Source organism: Falco naumanni, chromosome 9, assembly GCF_017639655.2.
Source record: "Falco naumanni isolate bFalNau1 chromosome 9, bFalNau1.pat, whole genome shotgun sequence".
Classification (NCBI taxonomy): domain Eukaryota; kingdom Metazoa; phylum Chordata; class Aves; order Falconiformes; family Falconidae; genus Falco; species Falco naumanni.
In genome coordinates, this window is record NC_054062.1 from 26,394,598 (window position 1) to 26,416,198 (window position 21,601).

The following is a 21,601-nucleotide window of genomic DNA, read 5'->3' on the forward strand; positions in this document are numbered from 1 at the left end:
CAGCAAACAGCTTACTAGAACAATGACTGTGGTGGATAGTAGGAAGGATTAAGATTAAACAGCTTTTCCCTGCCCTCAATGCTTATGGGATCACTGTTCACATTTAGGTTCAGATTTCATTTCATTTGTAATTAAATGTATCATTATATGGTTTAAAGAATAATAATTATAGATTTTGCTTTGATTTTTATCTTGGCATTAATGCATTTTGTATTGGGAGATAAAGCCAAGCAAAAACCAGCAGGCCCTGCACATTCCAAATGCCACATGCGTAATATCTCCGGGTGAACTGCAGTCAGTTCCAAGCCTGCTAACTGACATGACAGCAAATCCAGTAAAGTCAACTCTTTATTATATCCGTGGAATTGAGAACATCATCTGTCACATATCACCTATCTGCAACAAAGGAATACAGCCTGATTTAAACAGCAATGAAAAGATTTTACTTGAGCTACAGTCATTTAGATCATTAAAATACAACAACTTCTTAAAATTAAACGTATCTTTCATAAGGAGTGTATATTATTTACATATTACATTTCATTGTTTCATCAGTTCTAGAAAAACAGACCGATAGGTTGTTTCATTCAGATTATAAACATAGTTACACTAAAACAAAATGAAAGTTTAAATCAAAGTCTTGAAGAAAACGTTGTCTTTACTGACCATAGGATTTGCAAAATTTTCCTCTTTTAAATAAAAAATATGAGATCTTAATTGGTTTGTCAGTGTCCCTTTAGAAGAAACAGCTAACTTAGCTGACCAAAACCACCCCACTTTCCTTTTCTTTTTTTCCTGTGCCATGTTAAAGTGCATTAAAATAATTAATTAGGGCTTATTACAGAGAATTTGCTTTGTTTTATATCACCAGTATAACTTCACACCTTGATCTCTCTACAAATCAGTCACCTGTTGTCTTTCTCGCTGGAAGAATCCTCCCTTTAGCTGCATATTTATTTATCAGCTACCCTGATTAGTAAGTGCTGTGCAATTCCATTTTCATAACATTTCACAAAAGACCTCTTGAGAGAGCAAGCTGTTTAGCAAGATGCTTGATCTGGAAGTTTCTACTACTATTTACATTTCACTGGCCCTTGGGTATAAGGAATCAAAGAGAGGGGGGAGAATGCTCCTTGGGGGGTAGGGAACCACAAAAAAATATTCTATTACAAAAACAGTGCACAAAAACATTAGCTTCCTTACAGCTATCTTTAGAACTCTTGCAGTGGCTAATTGTCGGATTTATCCAACTGCTCTTCTTTTGTCTTTTTTTCCACATTTAAGACTTTTATTTGCTTGACAATTATGTTGTATTTAATTACAAATCCTTTTGGCTAAAGACAGTTGTACATTATAGTTCCCATTTAGAAAGAAAACTAATGCAGAAAAGGGGAGAATTACCAGTGTGAGGTCACAAGAAACATGGATTCATCCCAGTTTGCATATGGAAGAAAAAACACAGCATACACAGTACTGCAAAGCAAACGGGGAAATGTATTTTACAAGGGGGATGACAGGAGTCAGATGTTTTCCCAGCTGTGGATTTTTTTGAATGTTGTCCCAAGTTCTTCTTGTTCTTTATCAGCTTCAAAAGTTCTTTCTACTATGCAGTAGAAGATGCCAATTGTTGCTTTAAGTGAGGTTTACAGTTCCACTCACAAAATTATGATTACTTTTGCTTTCTTTTTCTCTCTTTACAATCTGTGCACATGGATACTCAAGAAAGCAGTGTTTGGCAAGAAATGTCTTACTCTCATTAACACTAACTAACAGGATTAGTCAGGGGACAGAACCAAAAAGATATAGTTGCTACCTTCTTGTTAGTCTCTTGAGAAAAAAACATAGAAAACTGTTCTCATCAGTACCTGCTCAGTCATATGTAGTAATGACACAGACTGGCAAAGTTATCTTCTTCATTAGGAGGCTGAAACAGTCTAGGGATGTTTTTTCTCACTCCCAACAGGTGGCCTTTCACATGCACATTTAAATAGATGTATTCTATGCTGAAAAATCAGCTATTGTGATAAATGTGTCTGCATATACCAGCACCACTGCTGTTTTAGAGAGGTATTAGCCCCTTCCTACTAGCAGGATGACAGTTTTCAGAAGAGCCGTGTCACCACCATCATTGAAAGAGATAATCGCATGTAACATTTTACTCAGAGGCTGCTGACAGTCAATGAGAAAATATAATCAAAGCATTTTTATCACTCTAGTTTGCATTTTTCAGTGTTTTCCCGCCTTGGTGAAGCTCATTAAGCTGTTTTAAATAAACAATTAAATAGTATTGAATATTCATTATTCCCTGTACAAAACATTGCCTGCAAATGCTGCAATTAATTACAGATCTCTCTTTTTATATAAAACTGCTTTTGACATTCTTTTTGATAAAATCTTTCTGCTTTAAAAAAAAGAAAGCAACTGATCTCCAAGTGGAGTTGCCGTCTATTGAATATTATAGTCCATACTGAATAATATTTCAGAGGGAACAAGCACACAAAACTCCTAAATTAGCTGAGAAAAAGCTAGCAATCTATTAGATTTATGGTGAAATCTACTTATGGTGATATAAAAAGGAAAGTTACTGACCCCTCAATTATTCTAAACCTCCATATTTCTTACATTAAGAATCTCACTATCTTTTTTTCAATGAGATCAATATTCAGATTGCCTGTTTAAAAGGTACTAGTTTAACAAGAAACTAAATATCTAGAGATTTCTAACAGGTGGGATTTTCATAATTTCTGGGGTATTCTGCAGAGGCTGCTCTAATTAAATGTGAAAGATAGCTGGGCTACATTTCAGTACTTCAGTTTTTGCAAATTTTCCATCTGTATCTGAAATTGTGGAATGTATGTTAGTGAGACGGGCTATAGAAAAATTTGGGGATGGAATAGACTTCAAGATTGCAGCAGGTCAGATACAAAAGTACACAAAGATTTTGTTGAATTATCTTAAAAATAAGGAAGAAGACTGATACACTGACAGAATTATTGAAGCTCATTTAATATCTGGTATTTAAGACCTAATAAGACAAAAATATCATTAACAAAGTAAAGTTACGAGGAAGCATCTTGCACATGTAAAAATGCATACTAAAATATATTATAAATGCTAAAAATCACAACACCAAAATCAATATAAAGCAAGACTCTCAACTACTATATGAGAACGATTCTCAGAAAAAAACCAGTAATCAATAATGCTATGCTAGTTTATGCCTGCTGAACAGCTAACTCAATAACCTTGAACACTAATATCAGAATATGAATCCACGCGTATTCAGAAAAGCAGAAGCTAATGGTCCCATGTTATGTTTCATACTATCCTGCTCATTTCAACAAGATCATCAGACTAGTTCCATCACTAGTTGCAAAACAGTCTTTAATAACCTCAGTGTAAGACTGTGAGAACAGACATCACCAGTATTATACTATCAAGAGTATATTTTAAATCTAATCTGTTTTGTGGAGAAAGCATTACAGCCGCAGCCTCATGGACAGGGCACTTCTTATTCACTTGTCTACAGCCACTGCTCCTCTGCTGTGTGACCTTGGAAAGCTGCTTCAGACCTCCCTGCCGCTGTTTCCCTTGCTATCTTTCATTTGTGGTCCGTTAGGGCTATGAACTCTCCAAGGCTTGGATTGTCTTTTACAATGTGTGTACAGCATCTCTTATAAAAAAGGCCTCTATCTTACTTGACCCTGCAAGTGCTACTGCGTCACAAATAAAAAAACCCCAACATACCATTACACAGGTGAACTTAATCCAAAGTGTGCTAAACAAAAACCACCACCACAAAATCCTACATGATACCTGGTTGAAGGACTATTATGCTTAGAGCAGCAATCTGAGATTAATTGCTTTTCCTCTCAATCACTGTTTTCTACTTGAACTTTATTTATTAAGTTGTAATTCCAAAGGCTGGGTCCTAGTTCTCATCACAGTGCTCTTGCCAGTGTTTGGTCTCCATTCAAAGTGATTTTAAAGAGATCTAGAATGAACCATTCATTCAAATAATTTTCTTCTCACTTTACACTCCCCAGTGTAAATCCTAATTACATGTGTCAATGGGAAGAGACATAGGGCATATGAATACCTTTTGTATACACACAGAGAGAAATTAAATATTTTCAGGTGCTTATTTCAAGGGCAATTAAGCAATTAGAGCCAACATGTAGTGCTGGCTAAAGTCATTATCAAATAAATGATCCATTTTTGTCCAATCTGAGTTTTTTTTAAATCTGAACTGAAAAGCCCAATACTCACCCAGGTCCAAAGATTTCATCATGACATCTTACATCAGCTGGAGAAACAAAGGAGCTGAGAGAATGAGAATAACAGTAATAGCACAACGTGCATGATCTTGGGGTCCTTGTATACACACTGTTACTAGAAATAAATAGCTGCTAGCTCCAGCTGCTCCTCATATTAATCAATAATAACAGGTTCATTTCTTACAACAGAAAAGAGTGGTACTCTTGAGAAGTTTCCATATTTTCCCATATAATGTGAAAGAAAACAAGACAATTGTGAGAAAAGATTTGCTGACAGAGCATAAACGTGCAGTTAGTGCCAATCACCTAGCATTGTCCTAGATATGGTGTAATAAGAAACACAAAGTGCTAAATGTATAGTACATGTATTAATACGGCCAAATAAGGCAACATAGATTTGATGTATACATACAGATTTGGGTTGCTGAAAAGTGCAGGCATATTTATATTCTCTCTGCATTTTAAGGAGCACCCTTGCACTTACCTTAAAAATGAGAAGAGATATTTCCTCCATAGACCAAACCACCAGTTCATATTGTATAGGTATATCTTTCACATACATTTACAAAATTTGCAATTTTGATGTACTGCGTGGAGAACTTTTACTGAAGCAAGCTATGTCAGTTACCACATGTTATTAAGGGTATGCATTCGGTTAGTGATTTTCTACCTATAAAGCTCCCAGGTTCATTATAAAATTAAAGTTGAGGTTCTTCTGAGGTCTGTTTTAAAATGGAATAATAATAAATGCTGGAGCCACTGGCATAACTGATACATGTTTCTGTAGGTACAAAAGAAGAGAAACTAAAAAAAGGATTTTCCCCCCTGCCCTCTAACAGAGTAGAAGGGAAATCTGCATCTTTCCCATGGTAAGCATTCACTTTCTCATCACCATGAATAACAGCCAAAGCAGAGTAACATTCAGTAGCATTAGCAATAAGCCTCAGAATCACAGAACCATTTGCCTCTGACTTAATTAGTTTCTTCTGTAAGAATTAAATTGTATTTTCCTCACAGAAGAATGTCTTTCTGAATTTTATTGCAGTCTGGTATTAATATTCAAATCCAACAACGCCTCTCAGGCACAGCAGAATGGCTCCATTTATTTTACCACAAGAAAACACAATGCAGCCCCCAAGTGTATATTTTCAGTGGGAAAGAGAAAGGATGGCTAGCTATTTACAAATGAGCCAGAGAACAATATTGTAATATTAAACATTAATGTTATTATGGAATATAAGACAAACTCAAAGGAAGCATGGTAAGGTACAGCCTCTGGTGAAAATGATTTGCCCTTTTGTTCAGCTTCTTTAGTAATCTGAACAGCTACAGTTCACCTGTGGGTCAGGGCTCTGCATTCAGGTGATTCAGGTGAATCATCCACATCAGTAAAGCCCCTGGCAGTGGTTCCCAGCCTATGTACTGTGAGGCCATAGTACATGACCCAAAGACTGCTTGAGCCCCCACAAGTCTGAAGCAGTGGCGAGTCTCCTCCATGAACTGCCACACAATGCCACCACCTCCTCCTGGGCATGCAATTTGACATATTTTTCTATTCTTCACACAACGGGTCTTGCTACTACTCCATATAAAAAAAAAATAATTTAGGTAGGATTTGCCCCATACTGAACATAATCATGAAACCTTCACATCTGCAGTCTTTGCCAGTCCTTCTGTAGCTTCTTCCATGATGTTAAACAGGTTTGTTGCACCTTTCTGCAAGTTATTTTCTGGCTACTACAACAGAAAGGGAACATGGGACAGCTGAACGCTGAAATTGGACCTAGCATGTTAAACCACCACATTGAGCTCTCATCAAATATCTCTGCTATTTGGTTTTAATAAATAATCTTTGATGATAAAAACATACAGAACAGGACTCAAGAGTAAAACTGATCACTAAATACCAATTTCTCCATAAATCAAGTCTCCAAAAATGTCTCTCCAAGAAATCAGCCCATTTGAGGCCTCATTGTACACACGCCACTGCTTACTGTTTTCCTGCTCTTCTGAGGAGACTGAAAGGTGTCAAATTTAACTACTTTTTCTCAAACATTACTACTACTCATCTGAAAGAGGAATTTGACACAGGGTATCAGGGCAAAGTACAGTAAGAGAAAGGATCTGTGAGTTCACCCAAGAACGTGTAAGCAAATAATGGCTTTCCACTACTGTTACAGGCAAGATCAAAACACATTATTTTCAAGCTAACCAAAGAAAACAGAAAATCTGTAAGAAAAAGGAACTACCCTGGCTCAAAGAATAAAGTTGTTACACAAAATACTACCATCAACACATAATTCAAGATGGTTTGGACCTAATTTTCAGGATGTATAGCATTGCGCCAGGGAAAAACTGTCATTTAATGGTTGGCTGCCCACAGCATGCACAAGTGAATTATACCAATGCTTGAGTGCATTTGTTAAGTGATCACACTGAAAAGTCTGTTGGAACACTTTTATTCGAGAACGTGAATTACAGGCTTAATACAAGACTGACAAAACAGCAGCAAAACTGAAAACCAGACTTCTGTTGATGTTAGGCAGACTAACTGGCAGGCCTCCAGGGAATGGGCCAGCTCTTGTAGTCCATGAGCACCCAAAACTTCAGCTGTCATTGCAAGCTTTGGTTGGGAGGAAAAGGAGCAACAGCCCTAAGGAGTTACATAACTCTCAAGATGCAGATGCTAGATAGATTCATGCATTATCAGCTTGTCCAGTACCACCTCCAGAAATACAATACAGCACGTACTCAAAACAGTTACTCTCAAAGTACAAAGATGAGGAACTGCCATCTTCGTTACTACAAAACCTAATTTCTACCCAACCTCAGAAACGTTTGATATATAGGATAACAGAAGGCAGTCTCAGTGCTTCAGTCAGTGAACTGCACTGCCTCTAATGTGTTCAGCTAAATTAATCAAATACAAGTTGTACTTTGACATTAAGACTGCTGCAACGATACACCTAGAAGTAATTTAGGGACTGCCTCTCTGTAAAACACAGGTATAACAGAAACCATCCAACGAATATGTTGCTGCTATCATTTGAACTGAATTTTGTATGAAATTCAGGAATTCAACAGCTAGAAAACGAACAATATATTCACTAGAGTTAAAGTATCCAGTTTTGGAAAATAAAAAAATTATAAATTTACAAATAAAGATATTGGATGTTTCGAAAGGTAAGAATAATTTAAAGGCATCACTGGAAAAAGAACTACTTTATTCTAGACCTTTTTCTGCTCAAAATGTTAGTGATAATTAAAAATCAACAACTTTGTGCCTTCTAGGAGCAGCCACTGTACTTTCCCCTTATCCATCACCATTTTTTACCTTTAGAATGACTAACAATGTCCTACTACAGAAAATTCAATAAAGAAGCAGACTCCCACATTCCACTGTTTTCAGGAAGTACAGAACTAAGACACTTTACCTCCTATTTCTCCAAGGTGGCCAGTATTTTACAGGATCTTTGGCTCATAGTATATTTGGTCTGACATCTTCCCCTACAGCAGCATGCATTTGATACTTATAAACAGTGAACAAGAACGCGTACTCTCAGGAGTTAAATAGTAACATTCACAGCCTTGTTTTTCTAGTAGGAGGTGGGGCATGGTAGCCATTTCAAAAGAAGCAGTTTTGGGAATGTTGGAATCATCGGGTTTGGAAGGAACCTCAGGAGGTCTCTAATCCAACCTTAGGCTTAAAGCATGGTCAAAACTCAATTCCCATCAGGTTGCTCAAAAAGGGATTTTTTTTAAAAAATAAGCAGTTTAACCTACTTGGGAAACAGAAACACTATTATATAATTGGTATAATTAATAATTATATCAAAGCATCATTACAAGGCAAAATTTAGGTTGTTTAATTTTTAAAAGCAACTCTAAAATGTCTTGATCTGGGAATGCACAGTTAGGTTTATCTTTAGTTCTGAATTCCATGAGGTTTTAGCATTTACCTTGTAATTCCCAAATTACTGGTACCTGTTGTTACTCTTTTTATATAGACCTTACAAATAATTTACTTGAAAGATTTGTGTGCATTTATAGGTACACAAAGTAAAAGCATAAAAATTACAAATAATAACAAAATAAACAGTAAAAATTTAAGAAGATGAGGAGGTGTTTCATGTTATATTAGAAATATATGAATCTAACTATGCCAGATTTATTCAGACTACATTGCAGTCATGGTGCCAAATGTTTCCTATTGAATAGTTGTCACTGAGTATCTAGTCAGCCAAGACGAGCCATTAGGCACAATAACTTAACAGGAATTTAAACCAGACAACTCAGACTCTTTATACCCACTGAATTGTGTAATGTTATGAGCATTAAATAGCATATATGATGATCTCTAAGATTTCTGTTTAACTAGACAATTTAAGGGGTTTTTTCATCATGTCAGAGTAATTACAATGATCACGCAATCTGTTTTCATAACTAAGCAATTGTGAAATCTAAAGCTTACAACCACATTTGGAAGAACCAAACACCCGGCCAAACAAGAAGGCAGCGCAGCAATTGTGAAGTACCTTGAACTGACCTAAACCAAACTTTTGCTTATCATTACTTTCAACTTGTCAAGTAAGACTGTGATGAAAGACTAAAAAACATTTTCAGAATGTTATTCTATCATTTGTTTTAAAAATTCATGTGTTTACAAGCTATTAGTATATTTAAAGATCCACTGTGTTAAGCTTTCAGCAGCACTTTAAGGACGCAATTAAGCTTGCACTCAGCTTTAATTTAAGTATGGCAGATCTATAACTTTTTTATATTGTTATCATTGTGTTGCCAGTTTGACTCATAAATTTGCTGAGGGTGCCATAGAAAATATTGACAAAAGTACTGTATTAATTATTTTACTTAAGCTAGCTTTTAATTCATGGATAGAATAAGTATTACCGTGAATTTCTTGTTGTAGTTATTTAAAGTTGTCTTCCTTTGACACGAATACTCAGATACCTTGCTTGCAATAAACGATGGCACTTCTGATTCAGATGTATTCAAAGCAGGAGACTGACCTTGTTCCTAACAAGAGGGGGGGGAAAAAAAAAAAAAAAAGAAGGAGCATTGGGGGGTGCACAACACAATTGTCAAATAGCTTAAAATACCAAAAATACATTTTATGAGCCCAAAATACATACACCTTTAAAGACAAGGTAAGAGAATAATAATGCTCCTACCATCTTCCTAAAAAAAACATTTAATTTCACATTGGCTGCACTGACAATACCTGTTTATCTAGTCATTACCGGGATTTTTAATTTTCTGCCATAAATTCTTGCAGGGACTTTTCAATGGCACTGTCACTTAAAGAAAGAAAAAAACTCTCTCTAAATGGCAAATCTCTCTAATACTCTTATTATTACAGTAAGATTGAAAACCCACAAAATTTTAAGAGTGGATAAGCTTGAAAGAACAGAGTTTCCCCAGAAAACACTAGATTATTCAACAGCATGGGGACAGGGGTGTGTGCACAATGTACAAATAACTGATTCTTTTGATCTCTAGATCAATTCAGTGGTAAAAGAAAAATGTTTATATGACTTCAAAATAAACTTTTCCCCCCTCTTCCAGGTAAAATGTAAGAATTTTTTTTTGGTTTGGACTTAACTCATTAAGCTAAATGTTCTATTTTGGGGTCATTATAAAGCACAGGAAACATTTACAAACAGCCATAGAAGAGTCATCTCCAACACCACCAGTGTTCACCTCATGATGTGGTTTCTCACTCAGCCCCTTCCACAGGTGCTGACCCAATTCAGACATAATTTTTAGATGTTCACAGGAGCAGGGAAAAGGAACCAGGTGCCAAATCTTAAATGGGCATTTCCCAAGCACCAGGCTACCTACACACTTGTTCCCTTTTTGCCTAATGTTGCGCCATTCATAATCGACCAAGATCAATAAAAAAGCCTATGGAAACCCACCCCAGTAGGCTGGGAAGGGGATTCTCCTGGAAGGAAAAAGACAATCTAGCACCAGCTTTTCTGCTGCTTTATTTGCCCAGTCCTTTAATTTCTTTGCTTTTATTAAAAGTGCCCAATCATGAAATACTTCGGAACACCCGAAGTGTTTGCAGCATTTCTGTGTATTTTTTGCTATGTATCATTTTGTCTGAAAACATTTGGCAGATCTGCAAAAAACGTATTGCATTGCAGTATCAAGAAGCCACAGGGAAATGGTTCAACAACAACAAGTATCACAGAGATACATGGAGGAAACTTTCACCCCAATAATGACAAACCCTTTCTCCCCTGTATCGAAAGACATGCAACACGAAGCTAGCATCTGTGCTAGGCAAACCTATAAATATGTGTATGTGCCTTCACACCCCTCCCCCCTATAATTTCATGCTAAATTGCCTTTGTATTTGATAGAGTACTTAAGTAACAGTATTCATGCACACACAAAAAAGGCATTTGCTTGCACAGCTGAAGGAGCAGTGAATTATATGGCAGTTTTCATGGTATACACTGAAAGAAAGGAGTTTGTGTGTAAGACCACTCTTGGGAATAACTGAAATGGGTTTCAGCCAGGATCAACAGCACAACTCATCCACTTTTGCACACATTCATGAATTATACTTTAAAATTTATTTTAAATCATATAAACATTGATTGATTACAGCTAATATACTGCTTGAAATGAGAGTGCCAGCTATCTGTGAACAAACAGAACACTACTGAAGAGAATATATAGTAAGTTATTATCTTCATTAGGACATAGTCACACAATGAATGAGCCCTAGATGTAGCATTACCTGGTATCATGGATGAGAGCAAAATGAACACAGAAACTCTGTGTTTGAGGGTAATAGACTGGCACATCAACATCCTGGTTCCTGCCTCAGCACAGATTTTTGAGTATTTTTTTCATCAGTAAGTTATGTTTTTAATTAATAGGAATTATCTATGTACATAAAATAGGATTGTATGTAACAACAGAAGAAACTTCGGTTGGCAATGAACAGCAAAGATGTCTAGCAAACGGTAATTACTATCGTCTGTTTTTCAAGGAATATTATGATGCCTGCATGAGAACTACAGAGACAATCTCCTAACATGAGCAGAACATAAGAAAAGGATTGATACTGCTTTTTGGTAGGAAGACCAGATGAAAAAAAATAATTTGTACAGATTGTGGGCCAAACCTAAAATTTTATCAGTTAGCAATTGCAGTGTAGAACAAGCAATCCTGGAAACTCACACTACCTCAAAACAATTTGAGAAGAAACAACTACAGATATGAGAAAAATGTAACCATTAAAATTCTTTTTTTTTTTTCTTTTTTTTCTTCAGATAACTCCACTGCATTAAAATGAAATTATGGTACACTGCACAGGGGAAACCACTGAAAAATATCCAAATGTGTAGGCTGCTTAACGGCTAGAGCCAGTCAGAGTTTGTACCCCACATCCAGGCTGCTGTAACAGCGAATGTCACTACCGCTCCTTTACAGTGAAATTTTCCACATGCCATAAGCAGGAAAATCAGCCTGCACCATTAGCATCAGTTTGTACAGCAGAGAGGCTTAGTTTCAGAATTAATCTTGCAGGGGGCTGCTTTGCTTTTTGTCAACCTATTTTTTAAAAATATAAAACAAAGAAGTATAATGATATAGGGAAATAACAGAGAGAAAATGGAGCAGCAGTGAATAAGGTGCACAGACACTAGAGTCTGTTGTCAGGCCATATTACTCAAAAGCCAGCAGCTTTGTAAAGTCCAGATAGCATTGATCAAATAATAAAGTCTGCTGATATCCAGCATTTTATGAAGAGAAGGCAGCCAGTTTATAAGTCTCATTTTATTTTCTGGGAAACTCTGACTGTCAGTATGAAGAATTTCTTCCATTAGTTAGAGCCTCTCTCTTTCACGAGGCAACAGTGAGACACTCTGGAAAATGTTAAATATGAGTTACCTGTCACATGATATGGCAAAGGATCAAAAGATGCAGCACTGCCTTTTCCTAATGTAGAGGGAAATCCTTTGTTCAAGGAAGTAAATCTCTTTTTCTTTCAAAAAAAAATAACAACTTTTGGGTTCTGACTGAGGAAAAGGCAGAAGAGAGGCAGTCACAGCACAATTCCTAAGGCTGCTGAGGTTACAAGCCCACTTACAGTTCTCTTCCTTTCTTTTTATGTGTCTGAAATCTTCCCTCTACCTGTTTCTTTTCCATTACCCAGGAAACAGCCCTACTTTCTAGTATGTGGGGATGCCCTAGCATACATATTAATGTCCATGTCCTGCTATTGTCCAGAATACCCATCTGCTTGTGGTGGGAAAGGTATCTCTGGACAAAGGCATTCCTTTGGCAGAGAAATATTTTTATTTCCCTTTAAAGCGGATGTTTGGCTACCACATTTCCATAGCCTATTAAATTAAATGATGGCTATTAACTATAAAAGTCAACTGTTACCAAGTGAATCAATAAGAATTCAGACCACCCTAGATGTGGTCACCCAACCTTTCATACTCTATAAATCACTAACATCAGAACATCTCTCAGACCATTCACAATCACAGAATGATGTAGTTTAGTGATGATTGTAATGAATTTGTTAGCTAATGGTCTGTAACACTGACTTTATTCCCCTTGTTTTGCATGGAGAAGGACATTTCTTTTTAGTAATGCATTAAAACAAATGTTCTGAATGAAGAACAACCTTTCAAATAGACTACTGTAAGATCTGAAAGATGAAATCTTACTGCTATTGATATTAATGGGAATTTCACCACTAACTACATGTACACGAGATTTCACCCAAAACACTCCCCTACTGCAATCCATTCCTTTTACCTCAAAGCCTTCATGATGTAGCCTGAGTTCAAGGTTTGTTAATTCACTTTCATTTCACATTTTACAAGACTGACATAATGGACCAAATTTGTCTTCAGTGAAACTCAAATTAAATTACATTATGTACAAGTATAGTCTAGTACTTAAAAAGAAAATTAACCTTTACTTCAATCCTTCATCATTTCTCAAGGCAGAAAAGAATTATCATGGTGACATTGCAACAATAAAATTATTTTAAAATTTGCTGAACTTCTAAAACCCTTTCTATTCCTTTCCTGTTTGCTTTACAAAAATGTTTCTTACTTGAGAGCCACTAAATAATTAAGAGTGGTCCTAACCATAAGCTTTACAGATAACAGTACAGTTGTCACTGGCTTGCTTCTTGCACTCTGCATTTATTAGCATGAAATCTTTGTGTTTCAATAAGAACTGCAGCTCTTACTTGCAGATCCAGTCTGAAAGTATAATAATGATCTCCTGTCAGGGCTGCCACCTTTTTCAGCAGTTTCTGCTCCAACAGTATTCCAAAAGAAATTTTATATTTAAAAGAAAACTAAGAAAACCAAGGCAGTGGCCTCATTGATTTCAGTGGCGGGGGGGTGGGGGGGTGGGGGTGGAAAGTAAGCTTCATCATCATTGGAGACATTTTGGAGAAAGACAAAGGCATTTCTTGCTTTGAAAAGCAAAAAAACACATCTGTGAAAACATATTTCCTGAGTTATCTGAATCTATAGGTCTTCACGCACCGTTGAAATTAAGAATGTAAATAAAGTGTAATTTGGTTTACTTTTAATCCTGATGTGAAACTCAGCAAATTTCACAGGACTTTGCTCACATTTTGAATTTATTTCTTGTTTTTAAAGAACTTCTTTGCATTCCCAGTATTTATATTTTTGTGACCTGTTTGCCTGTAAGATTACATAATGCAGTACTTACAAGGTTTTCAGGTTTTTCCCATTTTACATTAATTTCTTTGGTCTATTCTCCTTCCAGCAGATTCACTGAAATATTATAAATATACTGCAAAAATACTTCATCGGAAGAGTTGCAAATATTCTGTCACGGAATTATGCTGAGTCTGAGAGCGACAGCTCCATCTGGTGTATTCACGTGTCTCATTCCACCCCCCATCTCCCAGCCCTGAAGAGTTATTAAACAGTAATTCTTATATGTAAAATGCTGGAAAATAGTTTCTGGCAATGAAAGATGACAGAAAAAGTTAATCAGAAGCTATAATTTTTCTTAGGGAAGGGTGATATGTATGAATTATCCTTCATAATCTAAACATCAGGCTGATGAAGCAGCAAACACTGCAATATTGCTGGTAAATATTGCCTCACAGGAAGATACATACTATGGATCCTGCCACATCCCTGCGTTTACAGATTTCCCAGTTATTGTTTTGCAGTGGAGTCACAGTTCACACAGAGCCTAATCTAGACCTCAGAAATCAGTGGGAATCCCTCACTTCAGAGCACTTTAGATCAGACTTTCTATTCTCTTGATGTGTGAATTAATTTCTTCACCAGTGCCCATTAAATCCATCACCATGAGGCTCAAGTGCACGCAGAACAAGGGAATAGGTTCGTCCTGCTGCAGCACAGAGTCTGTTTCATGGCCCAGCACCACATGCTGTCATCGCACTGTGCACAGCACGCCCAGGCACCCCTACCACACCCTCCTGATTTACAGTCTGTACTGAGGGTATTTAATACCACCATTTCACACTATGCTCAAATTTGAGAAATTAGCACATAATTTTTTTAACTATGGAACAGAGGAAAATACATCATCGTTCACTGCTTCAAGGTCAAACACCATTCACCAAACAACCAGCCTGCCATTCACAATACCCTCTGCCTTACAGCTCCCATTGAGAGATAATATGATAAACCCCTTCTTTTCTTAGCACAGTTTTACCTGGTGGTGCCAAGTTTGTAAGCGTACGTCCACAGAATACAGCAGCCTACATTTCACAGGTCCTCCAAGGGCCCAGTGGTTAGCTGATCACTTCTAAACAGCAGAAGTTTTAATATTTTTGTATTGTTTTGAAGAGGCAATGTATTCCACCAGGAGCCCGTTAAAACACACTGCTCTCACCGGGACATTTATCATGATGTTGAAGTATTTGTGGAAATACCACAAGTACCACAACAACAGCAAGTGCTTCACTGATGGATATTTCTCCTTTAACAGCACACACCCCCCTTCCTGACCCCCACCCCGCCTCTGAATGATGTATATTACCAGTTTGTAATAGATGGTATTCACAGTCTTTTTAATCTATTAAAACAGCATGAATTACTCATGTAAAATTTAGGGGAAAAAGTTTTTACATTCAAAAATTATATCACAAGAATATATGTTTTGGGGTAAAGAAAAATAATCAAAAACAGTCATTCATTTTGAATGCCACTGTATTCGTATCAAAGGATCTGTCTTACCATGAGACGATACTTCATTTCTGAATCAACTGGTCTTCCTGCTTCCATGCAGGCTGTGAACCAGGAGATATCCAGCAGTTCAAACCTGGAACTGTCGCTCACAGCCTGTCCTCTCAGCCAGTCCAGCACCTCCGGATAAGAGTTGTTCTCAGCCACAATATGAGTGACAGAGTCACTGTCAAGAAGTACACAAAAAGAAGTCTTCTTTTTTCCCTGAACCCAACTGTACACAGATACAGAGCTTCTATTTCCATATTTACTTACCATGCACTTCCTGAAATTTGTAGTATATATTGTAACTTAGGATGGGGGAAACAGTTGTGTTTTCATATCACAATGTATCTATTCCAGTCACTGACTCTAATTTGAGGAAAGCCTTTAGCCTGACAGCTCCAGTAAGTACACCATTTTCTTCCTTTCAGCATCATTTGCCTTCTGTAAGACACTAACCTATTACACATTTTTTACAACTCTGATAATGTTTGACTTGCATGAACAGCATCGTAATGAAAAGGCTGCTTTACGATACCTGACAGCCCCTTCCCAATATTCCTGATCAACAAATGAAAGCTTTACAGTATTAAACAACATGTTAACAATAATTCTTTAAAGCTTTACAGCTGGTAATATCTTTTTGTAAATTTAAGTTTTCCGTACTTACATTAAGCTTTTTGGATATGGCATTGTCAAGTGTTCATGACTTAAATCTTATGAATTATGTGCTCCATGTAAAGACCACCTCCTTGCTACTAAGAGGCCAGTCTCTTACAAGGCCAGTATCTTAGTTTAGCAAACATAAAATTTAAGGATTGAGTTATTGTTCAGTAGATTATATGGTGTGCATTGCTTAAAAATATGGTAACACAAAATTCATTACACTAAATTTGGGTTGATGTACTAGAATAACATTGGAAAGAATCCCATGATAGTTCGTGATTAAAAAGGCACAGTTCTGCACCTTCCACAGGAAAAAAATGGACAGGGACAATTACATTTCAAGCAAAAATTACATACTCACTTAGGATGATCTGTGAATTTCTACCTGACCTGCTGATGTTCCTCAGCAAGTTTAGAAAATTACTCACTTGGTAGGAAATTTTGAGTGATTCCTAGGAGGGAAACCACCCCAGGAGGGTGCTGTCACCCACAAAGAATACAACAGATAAGGGAGGAAACTTCATTTTCATGAGACTTGTTGAACCTCAGTATCTCCAAAATATATACCAACATTAACTGATATCAGTGAACAGGTTCCTAAACTTCTTGGGATAAAAGGCACAGACAGACAGTGTCATTATTTGACTTCACTTTTATAGAAATAAGCCTAGAATTGGAACATAAATTGTCCTGATGGCGGCTGCCTCTATAACCTCCTGCTAGCCCATGCCTGTAACAGCCTTGTGCATATACAGCAAATTCCAAACGGACCCCACAGGTTGCTTTACAGCCCTTCTGTAACACCTGGAGAAGTTAAGCCCTCAACTGTCCCAGCAGACAGGGCACCACTGGTAGAGATAACTGGTTAGTATGGACTTTAAAAATGATATGTGCTAACTGCTAAAGAGATTGCACAACCTTTCAAAGCAAATTGCTTTCTAGGAGACCAGCAAAACCCCTTGGCCTACCCCTGTGACCCTGATTCATACCAATAATCGCCAATTTCATTAAGTTGCCAAATCACAATGACAAATACTGGAGTCACCCCATAGAAAACTTATCACATAATCCTCCAATGCATTAAGTGTACTACATTTTGGAAATAAAAGAAATGTATTGAATGCACTATACTGCAGAAATATAAAGACTGTCATGGTATAGCATAATTCTTTTTTCTGCGTATTGTGCAATTTGTAAAGCAAAGTCCATTGGAAAAAAAATAATCCAAATTCTTTTTTAATCTCAAAAATTACAAATCTAGGTTAGGTGAATCTCCACTAAATACTACTGGTTTCATTATTATTTAACCCTGCTAGGTTCTACTTTAATTAAATTGTCACATCTTTACTTGAGTTAAAAAAAATAAAAATCTGTTAGAGACATAGAACTTCTGTTTCCTGTGGTTTATTTCACTTTATATAAAATATTCATATGTAATGCATATGTACCAAGCTGCAGATCTGGGAACTTTGCCATTGCTAAGCTCACAGCAGCAGTTTAGCTGCTATGGATGAGTTTCCTCTGGTACCTGTACAGCTGTGCTTTTCTCTTGGCACAGAACGTAGCAAATTTAGCATTTCCTCTGGCATTTTCAAAAACAAAAAATCAACAATTAAATAGTTCTGGTTTATCCAGTAGCAGCTAAGCTGAAATTAAACATAACACCTGCCTTGTATACAACTTACAGAAAGTCTGAAACATAATGGCAATAAATACCTGTGTGCCGAAGCTGCCCAGATAAAGCCTCTACTCAGTCCTCAATGGACTGTTAATGAAGGACTCAGAACAGCCCAGTTCATTTTTTTTTTCCCTGAGAATTCAATTAGTTTTGTATCAGATGCTAATTGCCTACTTCTGTTCAATACCTGCTTGAATCTTTCTTTACAAATTATTTCATCCTCCCGTCTTCCTCAGGCTTTCAAAGTTGATGGGATTGAAAAATCTGTGGAAATGAGCTCTTATAGGGAGGACCCAGTTGTATACTATCTGCATACAGATACACAGAAGCAATCAATACTTTGTTTTCTTCCAGCTTCTCAGAGAACATAGATAATGATGTAGCTTTCAGAAAACTGCAGAATGATATAACTAGCACTCATGAAAAACACTATTTGGAGGAAGTCTTGCTTCAATAAACCAACCCATTTTGAAACACCACCAGACAAATCTGTAGCTGGAGTCTATACTCAGCCTGAAACGCCATGTATGTGGTTTTCTATTCCCCATTTTTTTCTCCAGTGTTCTTTTGGATTTTACCAATGCGTAAGCCAGTACCACTGAGACTCACATCAGTGTATTACTCACAGGAAAATTAAATATTAGAACACCAGAGATGTCCTAGAGAAATGCCCCTCTCAACCCATCGCATTTTCCTTTCCTGTATATTTAATTTTTTTTCATTTCTGGGTTCGGCCATTAAGTTTAGATTAATCTTCACCTGACTTCAAGGGGGAAAGAAACAGTGGCTGATTTAGATTAGCTAAATACAGGATTCATTGATTCTAGTGAGACTGTACAAATGCATAGAAACACATCCCATGAAAAACACTTGCAAGTTCAAACCTTGCATTTTTTATTTTCCACCTGAGAAGCAGCACACTGAAAAAAGCAGACACATTAAAATTGACAGACCTAAGATATATTAGAAAGACAGGTTTTAGAGATGAAAATTAGAAATCTTGCTAATGTTTGCGTTCTGCTTGCTCTCTGCCCAGAAGACAATAGAAATGAACCACACTCTATGAACATCCACTGTAATCCTGAAGCATCTTTATAGCATGAAGAGTAAAGTATATCCACCAAAGGCAAAAACTTCAACCACTGTCACTTGTATGACTGTATGTATTAAATTAGAATGCTTCAAGCAGCATTACTACATGTTATTTCTATACATATAAACATTTTCCTACCTTAGCTCACTTTCTACTCTGAAACCTTTTCTTCTTGCCAGCTCCATCAAAAAGGTCCTTCTGGTCATCCCCATCTTCCTCTGCATAATAAAAATGACAAACTTATTGAACTTTATTTCATAACTGCAGGAAAGGTTTGGGGAATGCATTCCTCTCTGTCTCTTCCTCTGAGATAATACACCTGGAGCTCTGATCCTATCCATGATGCAAGGTAGAAGTGTTTTCCCTTGGGTAAAAAGGAGGTAACACGCTTTCTGCCAGGCAGCAGCTGTACTTAATGTCACCCACCCATTGAAGTAATTTTCTTCAGTTTCCCCTCTGAAATCAAAACCAGGTGTTACACAAGCAAAAACATCACTTGCTTCTACCAGCTGGGACTTCTTGCACAGAGCTACCCCAGACAGGTGCAAATATGTTTTTATTCCTTAAAACAGCCATTACCTATAAAGACTTTACACAAATAATATTGATCATAGCAAAATAATGTCAAAATATCAGCTAGGTCTTCAGCTGGTTTAATGGCACAGTTCCATCAGTTTCTGCTTTCAAATATTTTCCAAATCTAATTTTTCCAGACTGCAGAGCACATTAAATTTCAATTTATTAAAAAAAATAATAATCTTCCTATTGTTAGCCAACAACTATGTCTTAGAATGCAACTAAATAACAGTATACAAATGTGTTGTAGAATAGCCTCTACACTTCCTACTTCTGTGTATTTAATTTGATTTAAAAGGGATAGAGTTTTTTAAGAATGCAAATGGAAAAACTTTTGAAATTAAATTTACAACAAACAAAATCCTTTGCTGTTTTGATACTAAGGCAATGAAAGACAAAGAGAAAGCATTAAAGATGTGTTTAAATATACCTTTGGTGTGCATTGCCAACATTGCTTTCTACTATTTGCCCTGGAATGTACTGCTTTCTGTGGCACGTACAGAAGGGAAAAGGTAACTACCTTCCTGCTTTCAAGCACCCAGCAACATCCAAAAAACTACAAAGGAGTTTGTGGAGACTATGTACCATCCTCTGCTAGAGATGGGGTGTTGGTTGTCAGACAACTATGCTAAAATATGTTGCAGACATTATGCTGGATCCAGTTAGGTATCACCCTGAATTTACATCAGAGCAAAGTGAGTGAGTGCGAACAACCAGGTTTACAGCATGTGCATCTATTTCTGCACAAATGTACTTCAGTGGTAAAAATCCCCATTTCCATGTCAAGTTGAATGTTTATTTTTAGTGTAGCAGAGAATTTGGATTTTACCAGTCCTTCAGAACGTGTCAGAAATGTTATATATTGCAATTCTCATTGCTCATGTTCAGGAGAGCAAGCAAGGTGGAAAAATCCTGCCTAAGTCAGATCTATCAATTTTATTTTCAGTCATTTTATCATGGATGGATATACAACCTGAGTTATGGAAAAGTGAGTCAAAACCTGTTTCCTGCAATTATGACCATGAGTTTAAAATTAAATTATAAAAGTATTACTGACATTTTCCCAGCCTTATAGCTTTCTCTGCTTCAACTGTATTAGCACAGATATAAAGAAGGAGTTTTCATCAGAATAGAAAATAACCATCAAAAATTAATATAGAGCTTGCAGCTCTGGGGTCTTCCTGAGGCCATGAAGAAAAGATATACAGAATTTAGTACATAGACTAGACTCCATTCATTTCTTCCCTTGCCTAAGGATAATCCAGAAGCCAAAATATCTATTCCTCTTTCTGATTCATGACATTAAAATTGTCAAAATAAATCATTTCAAGGTTATTTTGAAATTATATGAGATATTTTCACAGGAACTGAAAAATGGACAAGCAGACTTTAAGAGGCTTAAGCAAAAGAATAGCAGCAAGGAAGAAAAAAAAATTAAGTGATGGCCCTGGCATTAAGGCCGAGTAATCTGTTTTGAGTGTTCAGTGTCTGTTTTCCAAACTGCTAATCAACGATTGAACACTGGCCATCTCCCTGTTTACAGCCTTCCTAGGCTTGGTAAGGCACTTTATCTCAAGTCCTACAAGGAATAACGTATTTGAGAACAGATTCTTTACATATGTTAAACAAAGTCTTATTTTATGTTATAATTAAATCAGTGCTCTCAAACATGTAAATATAATTTCCCCCAGTGTAACGTCAAGATGCTCAGTGCCAGTAAAATCCTTCTGGCATGAAAAACATTAAGTTATTCCTTCATATTACTGTAATAACTGAAGCCAGATTTTCGAGGGTGTTTAGGTGCCAAAAAGCTGCAAACAGAGGTCTAGTGGGATTTCAAAATATCTAAGCAACCTAGGCACCCAGCTCCTTTGGAAAGGCTTTGAACCTAATGCAAAGAGATTTTCTCCGTCTAGTAAACACAGTATAGTATCATGAAAAGGTCTCTGCCAATGATGCAATTTTATTAAACATATCTTCTAAAATTAACAGAATTTCCATATCCCAGATGAGTGAATAACCCACTCTCCTACAACATTACATGGTAATATATTTGACAGTAACACAGAAA

At 36.6% G+C, this 21,601-nt stretch overlaps 1 protein-coding gene across 1 annotated transcript in view; it reads right to left on the reverse strand.

The window, feature by feature from the left end:
* DNTT (DNA nucleotidylexotransferase) overlaps positions 1-19,295 on the reverse strand; it is a 94,726-nt gene extending 75,431 nt beyond the window's left edge. Inside the window, exons 1-3 of the mRNA XM_040606752.1 lie at positions 19,093-19,295; positions 15,527-15,701; positions 9,186-9,311 (exon numbers count right to left, since the gene is read on the reverse strand). Coding sequence (XP_040462686.1) covers positions 9,186-9,311; positions 15,527-15,701; positions 19,093-19,295 — 504 coding nt within the window. The remainder of the gene's footprint in view (positions 1-9,185; positions 9,312-15,526; positions 15,702-19,092) is intronic.
* Positions 19,296-21,601: the final 2,306 nt, after the last annotated feature.